At 46.1% G+C, this 15,119-nt stretch overlaps 1 protein-coding gene across 1 annotated transcript in view; it reads left to right on the top strand.

The window, feature by feature from the left end:
* LOC138488402 (solute carrier family 13 member 2-like) overlaps positions 1-14,613 on the top strand; it is a 418,056-nt gene extending 403,443 nt beyond the window's left edge. Inside the window, exons 11-12 of the mRNA XM_069615342.1 lie at positions 1,430-1,567; positions 13,395-14,613. Of these exons, the coding sequence (XP_069471443.1) occupies positions 1,430-1,567; positions 13,395-13,523 (267 nt within the window). The 3' untranslated portion in view covers positions 13,524-14,613. The remainder of the gene's footprint in view (positions 1-1,429; positions 1,568-13,394) is intronic.
* The last annotated feature ends 506 nt before the right edge of the window (positions 14,614-15,119 follow it).

Raw genomic sequence — 15,119 nt, 5'->3', positions numbered from 1 at the left:
TTTTCGCAAGTTGCAGTTATTGCATGTTTTTTTCTGCCGTTGTCTCTGTTACGATCATCACAAGACATTCCATCTCAGTGTCCTCAGTCATTTGAGAAAATCTTTGTGCCTAAAAGCTTGTGTAAAGTGGAGAAATGTTTGACAATAGTACAAAAAAGTGGAACTTGATTTCATTGTGCCACAATTAATACTTTGTTGTAATGTGTCTATCTTTCCTATCACCATGTCATGCTGTTCAGGATGTTTGCCCAGAGTACGGGAAACCGTGTGAGTGCGCTGCTTTCCCAGCGCTACTCCAAATTCTTTAATACACAGTTATGAACCCTGCCAATGGTATTTATTTTGCCAACCTCTGAAGCCTGAAAAGTAGATCCATATAGGCTTGACATGTGGCCAACTTTGCACCAAACCTGCAGATGAGCTGGCCTGCTGTTAAATCTCAGTTACCAGTTTAATGGTATCCAGTACAGAGTGTAATTTGCTTTCTGATTTTGAGAACATTCAGGCATGTAATTGCTCAATTTACTATATCCGGTAAAATAGCTTGGTGGGGTGAGCGCTCGCTGCTTTGATGTGTGTTTGTGTGGTTTGCAGGTTCGAATCTCGGTAATGCCAACTTAGCCTTTTATCCTTCTAAGGTCGATAAATGAGTGCCAACACAGGTTGGGTGATATTGTATGTACATTTGTTCTATATAAAGCGCTTTACAATAACACATCATTATCATATGGCCTTGGGCGTCTGCTTGCATTCTCGTTAATTTGGTAATATTGGCCTACACACACTGATATTAACAATACATATGGCGATCCCTTCTTGTATGAAATGTATATCACATATCAGTGATATCGTAACCATATTTTTCATAGCGTACATAGGAACAATGCTATGTGATGCCACTTCCTGTTTTGTCAAGGGGTGAAAGGTCATGTTCCATCACTTCCCGTGATGTCACTTCGGGGTGGGGTCATCACTTCCAGTGATGTCATCAGAGGACAAGGGTTGTGTGATGTCACTTCCGCTAACCCTGGCATTTTTGTGAAATGACGTCCCTGGGCAGTGTTCCAATAAGAAATCTCTGGACTGCGCCAAATAATTACATTTCTCCAGCATTGAATCCTTAATAGATTCACATGCTTGAATTATTCACTGTTGTCAGCTTTCAATTTGATCGTGGCCTATGGTTTTTTGAGGGGCAGAGACCTTGCTTCGACCTAGGGTTACAAAGTAAGGTGATGAGTGACAGAGGCAGAATCCTTGCACATGTAATGATTGTCCATTCAGCCACGGCACTCAGCTGCATGGGGCTTCTTCACAGTGGATGGCATATCATGTCATATTTCATTAATTGAATATTATATCAGCACAAAAATGTGTGAACATGAATGTGGGCTTTCACAGTTGTCTCTCTTTTCTCACTTTGTGACAGGCTAAGGCCATCAGGATCCACCCATTGTACATTATGCTGCCCTGCACACTCTCAGCATCCTTGGCCTTCATGCTGCCAGTGGCAACTCCTCCCAACGCTATTGTCTTCGGCTACGGGCAACTTAAAGTGGTTGATATGGTGAGTATGCAGGTGCTCTATCACCCTCACAGATAAAGTCATGCTTTTGCAAAGGTGGACACACACCGATCTAAACATGCCTATATCAACTAACACACAAACACGTGCACACACCTACCTGCATATATATTCACATAAACTACATGCACCATCTTATACACTCACACACACACCCACACACACAGATATGAGAATGTTCATGGTGAAGTCCCCGCTTCTCTATCTTGATACAGAAAATAGGCTGTCATTCTGCAGTCCCAACCTGTTCTCAGCCAAGTGAGAAAGCAGCACCCCTTCCCCTTTCCACTCTTGGCTAGCTCTACGTCCTGCCCCATTAAGACATATTGTTTTCATTAGTAGAAAATGCATTTGATTGACAGGTTAATTATACACATATGTACACATATATACACATACACCCATGGGAGCATGCAATATGTGTATAAAAGCCTGCACATAATTTTCTTGTAATACAAGGAACCCTACAATATCTTTATAAAACATGTACATAATATATGGGATAAAGTAGCCCTATTGTACATCATAGGAATATTGCAGGTCACCGAGAACTGCCATGACCACATGGAGTTATAAGGCTTAAGGTTGAGTCCCTTATAAGATTCACAGGTGACCTGTGATTCCACTATAATGTACAGCAAGAGACATTTTATTAATTATAATGCATGTTAACCCCATCATCTACATGAGTATGTGGTCTTTTCATCTGTTTGAGGAAAAAGATGTTTGTGAGGAGTCCGAAATGATGGGCGGACACAAATTTATGGTACTCTCAAAGTCAGACATTTTATTAAAGAGATGTGGGTTGGAAAAACGCCTCTCTAGCCCTATTCTAAAGAGGAATTTTCCGACCTAGAAAACTAAAACTAAAGATCTGTCTGTGTCAAGTAGTCAGTAACTTAAAAGCCTTCCTTGTGTCCAAAACGCTCAGATAAGAAACAAAACAACAAAGGGTGCAAGGAAATGACTTTGGCCTGATATTAGCAAAAAGTGTTCACAATCAAAAATCTAGGGATGACTTCAACAAAAGTGTTTTCCAAGGAAAGACCCTTGGATTAAGAGGGTGGTTCTGTTCCCTAGATTTTTAGGTAGGATGGCAAGAGTGTCTCTTTACCCAACAGTTCCTTTGTGTCTTTGTACGGGACTCATAAAGTTGTTGTTCAAACAATACATTCCATGACAGTCTTTCTTTAGTTCTTGTCAGGTCCAGGGGCAGAGGGGTATAAGACTGACTTGTGTGTTTTTTAGATCTATTTACACCTTTTTTGAATTTCCATTCTGACCTTGGATTAGGCCTTAACTCTTGTGCTCAGAGTAAGGAAGTGTCCCCAAGCCAAGATGGAGAAAGATAATCAACATTCCGATTGGCTTCAGTGAGAATAAACACCCTGTGACCAACATTCTAAACTGCCTTTCATTAGTTTTACCCAAGGGGCAGGTCATTTTTTTATCTCTCTTAAAATAAGGCCCTTAAACCCTGCCCCAACCCCAAACAGCAAGTTTTGGCAGTTTGTATTTTCAGGAAGAATAATCGGAGAGAATCAGGAGTCAGGAGAGAAGTGAGGGAGAGAAGGAGAAAGCAGCTTCAGCGCCTGAAGGCAGCAGCTAAATTGTACGTGCATACATCGTTAATGGCACACTTACGTGACTGTAAATAGCAGGCGTTCAATTTATTCAAAGTAGTGTACATAATGCAATCAGAGAGAAGTAGATGTTAAGATATTTCAGTGTTCGGCAGACTCACTGGACGTTCCTGTTCCTGGCCATGCCATGAGGTCTTTTGTCATCATGCAAAGCACATTACTGTACCCTGCAATAGGGTTCTTGCGTTTATGGGCCCTAGACATCCACTAACGATGTTTTGGTAACTGGACAATGTGCCTAGGAGTAGACTGGTGGCAGCAGAAGCTTTTTCATGTATTTTTACAATATTTTACCGAGCCATATCACGCTTCATAATCTAAAACCAACAATTCATCAGCATACAAAAGCATTAAAAGCAGATCCTAGCTAGAGTACAGTTATGGGATACAAGTTGCCACAGTAATACACAAATACCATTGGGGCACACAATTCACAAGTTAAAAAACATCTATTGGCCAATAATTAATCATAAGACAAAATACATAAAGGAAGACCCATCCGGAATAGATCATACGATTTTTGATTTAAAAATGCATCACGGTAGGACACCAGGGGGCACGCGGATAAGAGCACCTTGAAACCAAGCTCCGGTCCACCTTTGAGTAAAAGGGTCCTGAGCCCCCCTTTTGCTCATCCCCCCGACCCAATTTGACATCAGGGCTCTCTGTCCCCCCGGGCGAGGCACCTGGTAGCCGTTTTTCTTGCTGATCGGTTTCTGCAAAAGGATGAAAAACGGCAAGAGGCACGGCGCGGAGGAAAGTCGTGGCGGGTCCAAATGTGGAGATCCACCAATTCCTGATTGCTGGCTCACGGGAGGCTGCAGAGCCACCCAGGCCTTGAGTTCTGGGCACAGAGGCCCGGCCCAAGTGAAGGACGTGGGGTAGCAGCATGGAGGCCCCCCCAGAAGCCGCTCAGCATTAACTGGAGGGGCACATCAGGGTTCCTCCCCTGGTGAGTAGACCGCTACCCTCTGCCCCGCACAAGGATTACTCGTGGAGGCCACACTACACCAATACCTGGGGGGAGCTCTCCCGACGGGGGCCTCATCGGTGTGGCTGGTCCAGATGGTCCTTGAACTTGGTTGTCCCCTGCTGTCAATGCCCACGAACGCCCCCCCCCAATCAGGTGTGTGGAGCCACACTGAGGGAAGGCCCCCGGGGACAATCTCGCACTTACAGATTGAGTCCTTACTGGGCCCCTGTTTCCAGTCCTTTTGCTGATGGCCTGTACTTGAGACATTCTCGCTGTGGACCCCCCCAGAGTATAACGTGATGGGGAGTGTGTCCCTCCCCCCACCCTGACACTGAAGAGCCCAGAAGGGGTCCCATAGCTGGATGAGGTAACCCAGCACTTCACGTAGCTCTCCATCGGCCTGGGGGCCAGACGTGGTATATTGCCCTGCAGGGCTTTAGGTAAGAAATAAGAAAATAAGAATAATTGAGCCCGATTGGGGGATGTTTGAGAGAAGCACGACTTCATACACTTATCTGTGCTTGGGGTGACTGCACAGAGTTGGAGCACTTACTACTTTTGAAACTGGTGCAAGTTGAATTCTGATGGGAGTCCGTGCCTCCTGATCGGTCCAGCTCCTCCTAGTTGGAGCGGGGACCACCTAGCCACATATGGACTGGAGGTCCACCCTACAGCAGTTTCACTACTCGCAGACTCCACCCTCAATGCTGCCTACCCATGAGAGAACCATGGCGACGGAAGTCAGCGATCAAATGCCCACCAAAAGAGACATAGCTTTCTTGATGCAGAAAATAAGGGACATGAGAGCGGACATAGGAGGACAGTTGGACAAATTGAACCAACGAGTGGAAAATATGGATGACAGGTTACAACAAGTGGAGAACAACCAATCCTCCTTACATACTCTAGTGACACAGATGGACATGAGAATAGCAGAAGTGGAGAGAGTCAGAAATAACTTTGAAGATGGACAATTTTGAAAACAGAAAGGAGAAAAAATCATGCTTCTTTGGGATGCCGGAAAAGGAGGGTGAAGCAGAAAAAGATTTCAGGAGAGCAAAACACGAAGTAGTAAAAACCCTGTTTGAGGATGATTCAATAGACAAACCCAGAAAAGACAGAGCCCATAGAGCTGGGGTTCAACCTGGAGCCCAAGGTCAGTGCTGGCTTGCTTTCACCATTATCCTGAGAAAATGAAAATCCTGGACAAGGCGAGGATCACTGTCTTCCAGCACTTATCATCCTATACTCTGACAAAGCACAGGCTGTGCAGCCCACTGACTGAATGGCTGAATGAGAAGGGTATTCGCTATAGATGGGGCTTCTCCTTTTTGATTTCATGTGTGAATGATGGATATAAGTACCAGTTGATCACTGAAGACGACATGCAAAAGTTGATAAGGAATTGATGGGAGTCCAGGATATGAGGCCCGATCTGTAGCAAAACCAAACAAAGGAAGAGCCGTGGCGCACAAAACAATCAAACAAGCGTGGCATCCCAAGCACACGCAAATACAGGAAGCTCAACAGTCCTCCAAAAGAAACCTCCTGATCATTGAGGTGACCTTCTGCAACCGGTTTTTGTACATAGCCTGCAGCGACCTCAAACTCTGGTGGGGTCAGAGTCAATGTTGCCTGGCCTTGGTGGATGGGGGCTGTACTAAAGTTGAGCACTCCCCATCGAGGGTGAATATCAATAAGGGCCAGGGGAGGTGGCCTTCTAGTTCCAACTCTCTGCAGGTAAGATGCTTTGCTAAGCAGAAGAGAGTGGGGGGTAGATCTCTTTCCTCTGCAAGAGCCTCCCTCTGGAATGGTCTCCCTGCCCTTCTCAAGCTTGAGCCGGATCTCCTTAAGTTCAAGACCCTCCTTTTCTCTTCTTCCTTCTTTCTCACCCTCCCCTGCTAACATGCCCATCTGCTGCAGTGACTGGCTGCCTGGTCCCATCTGAGTTCTACAGGGCACCAGGCCCCCTCTGCTCTGTCTACCCCCTTCCTCGCACTTAGCATGTGGACCCTCACACCATGCAACCCCTGGCACTTGCCCTCACATCCCTCCCTTAGCACTCGCCTAGATGCTGTGGCCTTCTCCCCCCTACCCGACCTCTCGCTTGCTTGCACTCTCTCCTCTTACCCTGCACTTCCCTTCCACCCAAGGACTTTGCATTTCACACAAACTGGCACTTCCTCCCCTCCCTTGCACTTCTTGTTACTGCACTTGCACGATCCGAATGTCACAAGGCTGGTAAGACCGTTATTGTTATCTTTCTCCCTTGTCCCCACGCCTCTTTTTTGTCTTGTGATGCCTTCAAACACCATTTGTTGTATAAGCGCCATACAAATATCCAATAAATAAATATTGAATGAAGTAAGCAGTCTAGACTGTGGAAACATTTCAATTTGATTCTATGCGGAAGACAGATCTCTGGTCAGAAAACCACTTACCCTACCCATCATGCTCAACATTTACTTTATAGGATGGAAATAGTTTTATTGAAATCTCCCAAATCAACGCACATTCTGATTTGTTGTTGCCTTCATTGTAATAACAATGGGAAAAAACCACCCAGTGGACTCTATCAGTCCATTTATACCTTCCACACAGTCTCTGAGGTTGTTCACAGAATTTTTTCATCACAGTCCCAAAAATAGACCCAACCTTGGGCACACATTGCTTAGCACTGTTCACCAATATTACTGTCTACAGAAACCTCCTTAAGCTTACAGTTGTATTTTTGAATACCCTGGGATACATTTTATCCACATGCCACAGATTAATATGTTAACTTAGCTGTTAGGCTTTAATTCCATTCTAAGTTGGACAAGGTGTTGCTACTATCAACAAACAACTGGATTTTCAACCCATAACATAGATATCTGTAAGGGAAGCTATTTATGACTCTCCTAGCGGTAGGATGACTTGTGCCTCTTCAATCCTGAACTCCATTTCAACCATGCTCACACTCTTCTATGCATTGCTGTCACTCATAGTAGCTTTACATACTTGTACAAAGTGGCCCTTCCTGTGACATCTGGATGTGTCACTCTCACTCTGGTCAATGCACACCTTCCCATATAATCACAATGGAGAGTGGCCAAATACTCAAACAGCAGGTAAGAGCCATTATTAGAAGCTGTTTTTCCAACTGCAGACTCTATGACTCATTATACCATACCTATCCTTTGCCCAGAGTACAATGGTAGTGAAATCACTAGACCTTACAAGCCTGGTGGGTCTACGCAAACATTCTATATCTAGGTCTCCCAATATATCTCGTATATACAAAATGCAGCCACCAGGTTACTTCTCGCAGTGAAAAGTATCAAACACATAAGCCCCCTACTTTACAAACCTAGCTAACATACCGTCAAGAAATAAATACATTTTAAAACCCACTGCATCGCCTACTGTGCATACCAGAGATAGGGCCCAACTTCCTTCACAACAAAATTCCAGCATTACACACTTTCGAGGACACCAATGTCCAGTAACACCTGCTTAGTCTCAGTTCCTAACTTCAACAGGAAACAGGAAGAAGTACCCTTATTCTCCCTACTGGCTAACAAACTAAGGAATACCATACCTAAGCATCTCTGCGTTTAAGTGACCGACCTGATGTCCAGAAAACAACGCATTACATGGCTCTTACATTAACCAAATTGGATAAACAGCAACAAACCTAGACCTTCCCAACAGCAATTACCGGTTGGCACACAGATCACCATACAATAAACACTCTACAGTGGAAGATCGTCAGCCTTTCTTCCTGTTCAAGGCGATACAATCACAACTAAGACTATCTCACCTGGATGCCATCAGACCAGTCCCAAAACAAACACAGGACTTTCCAACCACCTTGAAGCATTTTCCTCAGTCTCCAACCGCTTACGTTTTCACTGGCTCCCAGTGGCACCCAGTATTAAGTTTAAGGTGCTTTGCCTCATCATTTTGAGCATTAATGAACTGGCCCTCCAACTATTTATAAAAGATAATCCACCATTTCTACCCATCTAGAGCACTCCGCTCATCGCACAATACCCTCACACCAAAATCCACTGTTACTACCCATCTAGAGCCCTCTGCTCAGTGCACAACACCCTCACAACAAAATCCACCATCACTACCTATCTAGAGCTCTCTGCGCATCGCACAACATCCTCACAACAAAATCCACCATTACACCCATCTAGAGCCCTCCGCTCATCGCACAACATCTTCCCAACAAAATACAACATTACTGCCCATCTAGAGCCCTCTGCTCAGTGCACAACACCCTCACAACAAAATCCACCATTACTACCCATCTACAGCTCTCTGCACATCGCACAACATCCTCACAACAAAATCAATCCACCATTACTACCCATCTAGAGCTCTCCGCTCTTCGTGCAACATCTGCCCAACAAAATACACCATTAATGCCCATCTAGAGCTCTCTGTGCATCGCACAACAACATCCTCACAACAAAATCCACCATTACTACCCATCAAGAGCGCACCCTCATCGCACTAGTCTCCTTTCTCATGCTGCAGAAGAAAGAGGACAGACCCTTCTAGTTTGGCCCATCCCTTTCATACTCCCTGCCACCTCATCCTAGAGCAGAGGTCTTCAAACTGGGATGGGCAGGGGGGGTGCCCCAGGGGGGGCGCCAGAGCCCAGCAGGAAATGTAAAAAAAAAAACAAAACAAAACAATAAAAGTTTTTTTTTTTTTTTTTTAGATCGGAGGAAATGGGAAAGGGCAGCTCACATGGTCAGACTGGGCCATAAAAAGGTCTTAGGCACCAATGAAAAAATGGCCAGCAGTTGCAAATGGATATTCAGTGTTTAGTCACAGAGTGTTTGAATAGTACCCAAGGGGTTGTTTTTTGTTCAAATGTAAACAGATGGCGATATTTAAAGAATATTTATTCAGCAACAATGGTCAAAACTACTAGCTGCATAGTGAAGTAACTCCTCAAACTGGTCCACATTGGCCAAAAAAGTGGCCCATTTTTACTGGCCTACACTAGCATTTTGCATTTTTGGTACGGTCATCTCCCTATTGCCCTATAGGCCAGTCTAAGCCTGCCGGCTCATCCATAATGGGTGAGGGGGCGTCCACCCACTGGACACCTCACCCATTATGGAGGAGTTGTGGAGCCAGCCCAGTGAAACACTGAGCACTCCCTCAGCTGCTTTTTCCAGCTGAGGGAATGCTACTGGGCTGGCTGAACTGTCAAAGGGAAACTCTGTTTGCCTTTGACAGTTTATTTCCCCAGCCGCACATGATCACTGAGCCATGCAACGCTGGGGGTGTTTTGATTCGCCAGCCTTACATAGCTCATTGGAAATGCTGGCTGGGGCACTGCATTTATGTATGTGCGAGGGGGTGCTCCTGCGCCTCCTCGTACATATGGGCAGAGCAACCTGGAGCGGGGCATTTTAGCAACCAGGCGAGGTACGTTTATGGCGATTTATTTTTTATTTAAATGTGTATGGATGTGTGTATGGTTGTGTTATGGGACTGTGGTGGGAGCAGGATGGGCGGCAGCACTGGGATAGTGGTGGGAGTAGGGTGGGGAGAGTCCAGGGTCTGTACTGGGAGTAGGGTGCGGTTCATAGCGATTTCTACATACTGTCCATCTGCCACTTTTGGGGGGGGGGGGGCCGGCCTTTCCAAACTTTGCTCAGGGGGGGCCCAGGCCAAAAAAGTTTGAAGACCACTGTCCTAGTACTAAGGACTCCCCTATGCAATTCACGGCTGAAATCAAAACCTTACTCTTCTAACCTGCCTACCATATGTTTTCCATTGCTACCCTCTCATATTCCTCCTTGAGGGCACTATCTCTCTGGCGATTTGGCCAATGCCAAGAGGCAGTTCCATCTGCGGTGTGCACGATATAAATACAAATAAATATAAACATAAAATGATGTACTGATCGTAAATTCAATGCCTTTTTATCAAATAATTATTATAGAAGTATACTAAAAAAGGCACCTTTTTAACCTGTTATTTAAACACATTTCTTGGTGGGGAAAACCCTTTTGGGTGTCTTTGGGCTGCCTCATATACCCATTAGAGGGAAATACGTATGCCCTTCCAGTTAAAATGTCCCTAGCCACCACAGGCAATGCTGTGCTTGGGCAAGCCTCGTCTGTGACCACCTATTTGCCGGGGTACATTAGCATGAACGGGTTATGAATGGTACTCAGGCAGGCTAGGAATGGTGGCAAAGGGTAAGGTTCTGCAGCCAGCTATGATGGTTGTATGATGTAGAGTGCTAAGGCAAGGTTGAGTGAGGTGAAGTGGTAAGATGAGGTTGACGGGGTGAGGCCAGGTGCAATTAGGTGGGTGAGGTGATATGTTTGGAGGTTAGATAGGTGAGGTGGCGGAGTAAGGTTGGTTGGTCAGGTGCTGAGGTGAGGCGATGGGGTAAGTTATGGTGGGCAAAGTGAGCTGCTGGGGCGAGCAAGAATGATGGAGCTTTTGCTGGGAAAAATTTACGGCAGGTGGGTGTAGTTGGGTATTGGAGAGAGCTAGGACGGGTGGGTCGTGCTGAGTTGAATGAGATTTTGGGTTGTTGGGGCAAGCTTCTTTGTCGTGCTCCGACAAGATATGGAAGTTGGTTGGATGGTGTGCTGGTGTGTGTTTTTCTGTAGGTAGAGTAGCTGGGTGTTAGCTTCTAAGGTGTGGGTGTTGTGGCAAGCAGTTGGGCTTTTGGGGCAAGCTTGTTTGAGGTGGTAGGATGAGCTATGTGCTGGGGCATGCTTGGAGTTCTTATGGGACACTACAGGGAGCTGGGTTTGGCAGGTAGAGAGATGGGTGGAACTAGGATTTGTGCAGTGGGTGAGGTTAGATGGGCGAGGTAGTGGGGACGGTTTTGGTGGGTGAAGTGATGTGCTGCGGAGGCGAACGAGAATGGTGGGGCAAGCTCAAGCTGGAAAAATATAGGGCAAGTTGGTATTGTTGGGTATTGGAGCGAGGTAGGATGGGTGGTTCATGTTATGATGGGGGAAATTTTGGGTTTATTTATTACATTTATGTAAAGCCCAGAACCTGGGGTCTCATGGCATTTAGTACAGAGTTAATAGATGGCAGGTACATTTAATCCAAGCATTAGTCATAGGGTTGTTGAGTAAGCATCTTTGTCGTGCTAGAACAAGCTATAGAAGGTGGGTGGATGGTGTGCTTCTGTTGTGTGTTGTGCTGTGGATAGGGTAGGTGGGTGCCAGCTTCTAAGGCATTGGGTGTTGTGGCAAACATTTGGGCTCTTGGGGCAAACCTGGTTGAGGTCCTAGGATGAGCTATGTGTATGGCGAGCTGGGTCGAGCAAGCGTTTGTGTGCACTGGGCTGGTGTGAGCTAAGGTTGGTGGATGATGTCCTGGGTCAAACTAGGGTTGAAGGGTACTGTGGTGAGGCGAGCTAAAGTGTGTGGGTGTTGTGCTGGGGTGATAGGCTTGGTGGGTGTTATAGGGTACTGGGCCAATCTAAGGGGGTGTTGTTTGGTAGTGGAACGAGCTAGGAATGGAGAGTGGTGTAGGGTGCTGGATTGTGGTCAGGTGAAGTGAGGGGCCTGGGTGAGGTTGATGGGTTCCCTGGGTGAGGTTTGGTTGGATGCTGGAATGAGGTTGGGTGGTGTGCTCAGGTAAGGTGCAAGGGTGATTTTCGGAGGTTAGGTGTGATTCTGGGATGAGCCTGGATGGGTGAGGTGCTGTTATGAGGTGTGGTAAAGGGGCAATACAACACAATGGTGGAGGGGAAGGGAAACACTCTTCAACGTTCCTGCACTGACCTACCCACCCTCGCATGTTGGTCCGATAGCACAGCGAGTAGAGCGCTCGCTTTGACATCTGTGTAGAGCCTGCTCACCCAGGTTCGAATCCTGGCAGGGCCAAACTCAGCCTTTCATCCTTCCGAGGTCGATAAATGAGCACCATAAACCGTGGGTAATAATAAGCAGCGCTCAGATACCTGAGGGTTTGTAGCGCTATATAAATGCTGAATTATTATTATTCTATCTGCCTGTAATCAACCTCTGTGTAATATTGATGTGACTAGTGCTAAAATGGCAGCTCAGCAGGACACAGCAGTGCAACCAAACAAGACTCAGGATCTACAACAGTTTCTAATATGCCAACCATGCATATCTAAACCATTGTTTTTGCTCACATGCTGGTGGGGCTATACAGGCAACAACAAAATTCAAGCGTCCTGGATTTCTCAAAATTCAGAATATGATTTCTAAAAAGAAAAGCGCAATTTGTGGGCAGAGGCTGGGTAGACGGGAATGTGAGATGAGGTAGAGGGTGAGCAAAGCTTCATCCTTCTATGGTCGAAAGAATAAGCACCATAGCCATGGGTAGAATTAGAAGAGGGGCTTTGTATCACAAGTCATTGCCTCTGAAGGAGGAATATGGCTGGCATGCAGACAAACCTACATGAGGTGTGTCTTTACTCGGGTTGTCATTCCGGTGAGTTTGATCAAATTTCAGAAGACATTACCACTTTTCTTGCTACGGCGGTATCTCAGTGAGCAAATTCGGCTGTTGCAGGGATGTGTATAAGTGCAGGTAATAGATTATAATGCCACAAATACAGTGCAGGAGGCTAACCCGCGAGGATAGCTAAGGGGCAACGCGCTCGTCTTGGAAACAAGACTACACTGAGCAGCGTTCGATACCTAGCCTCAGTCCTGCTCTTAGAGGCTGGATTCTGGCATGAAGCACAATAAAATAACCTATTTTATTTAAGGCACATCCTGCGGAGGCACGTGAGTGGAGACAGCAGGTTATATATTCCAATAGCAGTAAGATAGTTAAGAAAGTTAAGGAACATATTACATATTTGTATATTTTTATTTTACATTTTGCATTTTTATTTTTGTATAAAGCCAAAGGTAACCTGCATGTCACAGGTTCCAATCATTGTCAAAAAAAAGCTATGGTTTCAGAGGCGTTGCTAGTGGGGGGCTGAGGGGGCTATAGCCACAGGTCTTTTGGTTGTAGCCCCGGATAGAACCTTTGGGGATGCAACCAAACGGCTATAGCTAGCCCCTGGTCCCAACAGTCCCAATATTAGCATAGCCCTGGATCTTTTCCAAACCTAGCAACACCCCTGTATGGTTTTAATGCAGAGACCTATGTGAAAACTCTGTAATCGTGTCTATTAGAATGTACCTACCTAACCTAACAACCCTATTTGTGTATCCTACAGGCGAAGGCTGGTTTCCTGTTGAATATTCTCGGAGTACTCACTATTACGCTGTCCATAAACACCTGGACATTCAGCATGTTTGACCTGGGCAACTTCCCAGTGTGGGCAAATGTCACAACTAGTCCATAACTCCCACCAGTGAAGCGAATTTATGGAGTTTTTGAGTGGTTGACGTGAACTGACACAACAAGAAGTGCAAGCTCAGAGAACGTCAACGCGGCGGCAGATGATCTCTCCACCACATCACGTGCACATTCCGCGGGCGCAGCAGCACTGCAGAGGACAGACTAATTCCCCGTGGTCTCACAGAATGAGCTGATTTTGGAACTCTGAAACCGCCGCAGTGTTTTCCCTGTCCACAATGGGCCAGAGCTGTGTTCTCTTTCTTGGTGTTGACTGCAGAAACGTGTATTCGCCCCGCTTCCAGTGCGTGCGGGATGGCAGCAATGTGCTGCAATGCATGCACGAAAGAAACTCCCTCACAAGTCGGCTAAGACAATTACACATTCTGTTCAGAAAAGCAGGACAGTGATTGAACACCCAAAAAGCTACTGATAAATAGCCTCACCACCCACCCACTGGAGCTTGCAGAAATCCCCTAGTTTTTAATCAGCACACTGCACCTGCTCAACTCAAGTGCTCAGAGGCATCAACAAAAAGGCGCGAGTTGAGCGCTGTACGTACATTCACGAGTATATATATTTGCATCAATCAAGACCGCCTGTGAAGTTCCTCTGGAGAAGACTGTGCCTCACTGCCTCACCTTCAGGGCATATTAGCGGACTATTGTGCGTGTTGTGTAAATAAGGAATAGCCGAAAAAACAAAAAATAATGGAATGAGGGCTGGTAAAAGATGTAAAATTCGCCGGACTTACATTATGCAGTGCTTTCACTCTGAAAACAGGAAGGAAAGCGGGGGCAGCAGCATGGAGGGAGGTCCATGAGCCCTGCCTGCATCCTGTCCTTGAGGTCCGTGGGCCCTGCCAGCATCCTGCCATTGAGGTCGAGCAGAAACAGCAATACGGGCTTCAGTGGACGGATTGAGCAGGCATGTCAGCAACAATCTTGCAGACTGGAGCCCACCTCGCCTGTGCCACTTCAACACATGCTCAGCTGACCTCGCTCACCCCTCGCTTTGCAGTGCCTGCAAATACACTCCAGGAAACATTTTTTGCATGTTCATTTTGAAATGTCATTAATAAAATGTATTGAAACATCTCGTCCTTTGAAAATCTGCCGCCCCAGGCCTGGTCCTAGAAGGCCTAATTGGAAATACGTCTCTGGGAGGATGGGAGGTGGGCAATATTAATTAGCGTTCAGAGAGACACAAATGCTGCTAGGTCCTCACCAGCGATACGTTTGGTGACTGATGTCTGCACATCTCACAAAGAAGATACACCTGACCTCGTGGAACGACCAGGAGCAGAACAGCTATTCGAAGACCTTACTTTACCTAAACAGACACCATGCAGACATCGCCTTTCTGCAGGAAACCCACTTGCTCCCCATGGCTGAGTCCCGATTCGCAAGGAATTGGGGTTGTCATCGTTGATACTCCTCTTATTCCTCTTATGCTAGTGGAGTGAGTATTTTAATACATACCTCTTTGGTGTTCTGACTTATTGAGGCAATTGGAGATTCATAGGGCAGGGATCTATTGGTCACGGGTTCCATTCATGGTCACAAATTCACATTAATTAATTACTATGCCCCGAACACTGACT

Source organism: Ambystoma mexicanum, chromosome 9, assembly GCF_040938575.1.
Source record: "Ambystoma mexicanum isolate Mex_15411 chromosome 9, UKY_AmexF1_1, whole genome shotgun sequence".
NCBI lineage: Eukaryota > Metazoa > Chordata > Amphibia > Caudata > Ambystomatidae > Ambystoma > Ambystoma mexicanum.
The sequence above is the reverse complement of the archived record's forward strand: the minus strand, read 5'-3'. Positions and strand labels throughout refer to the sequence as shown.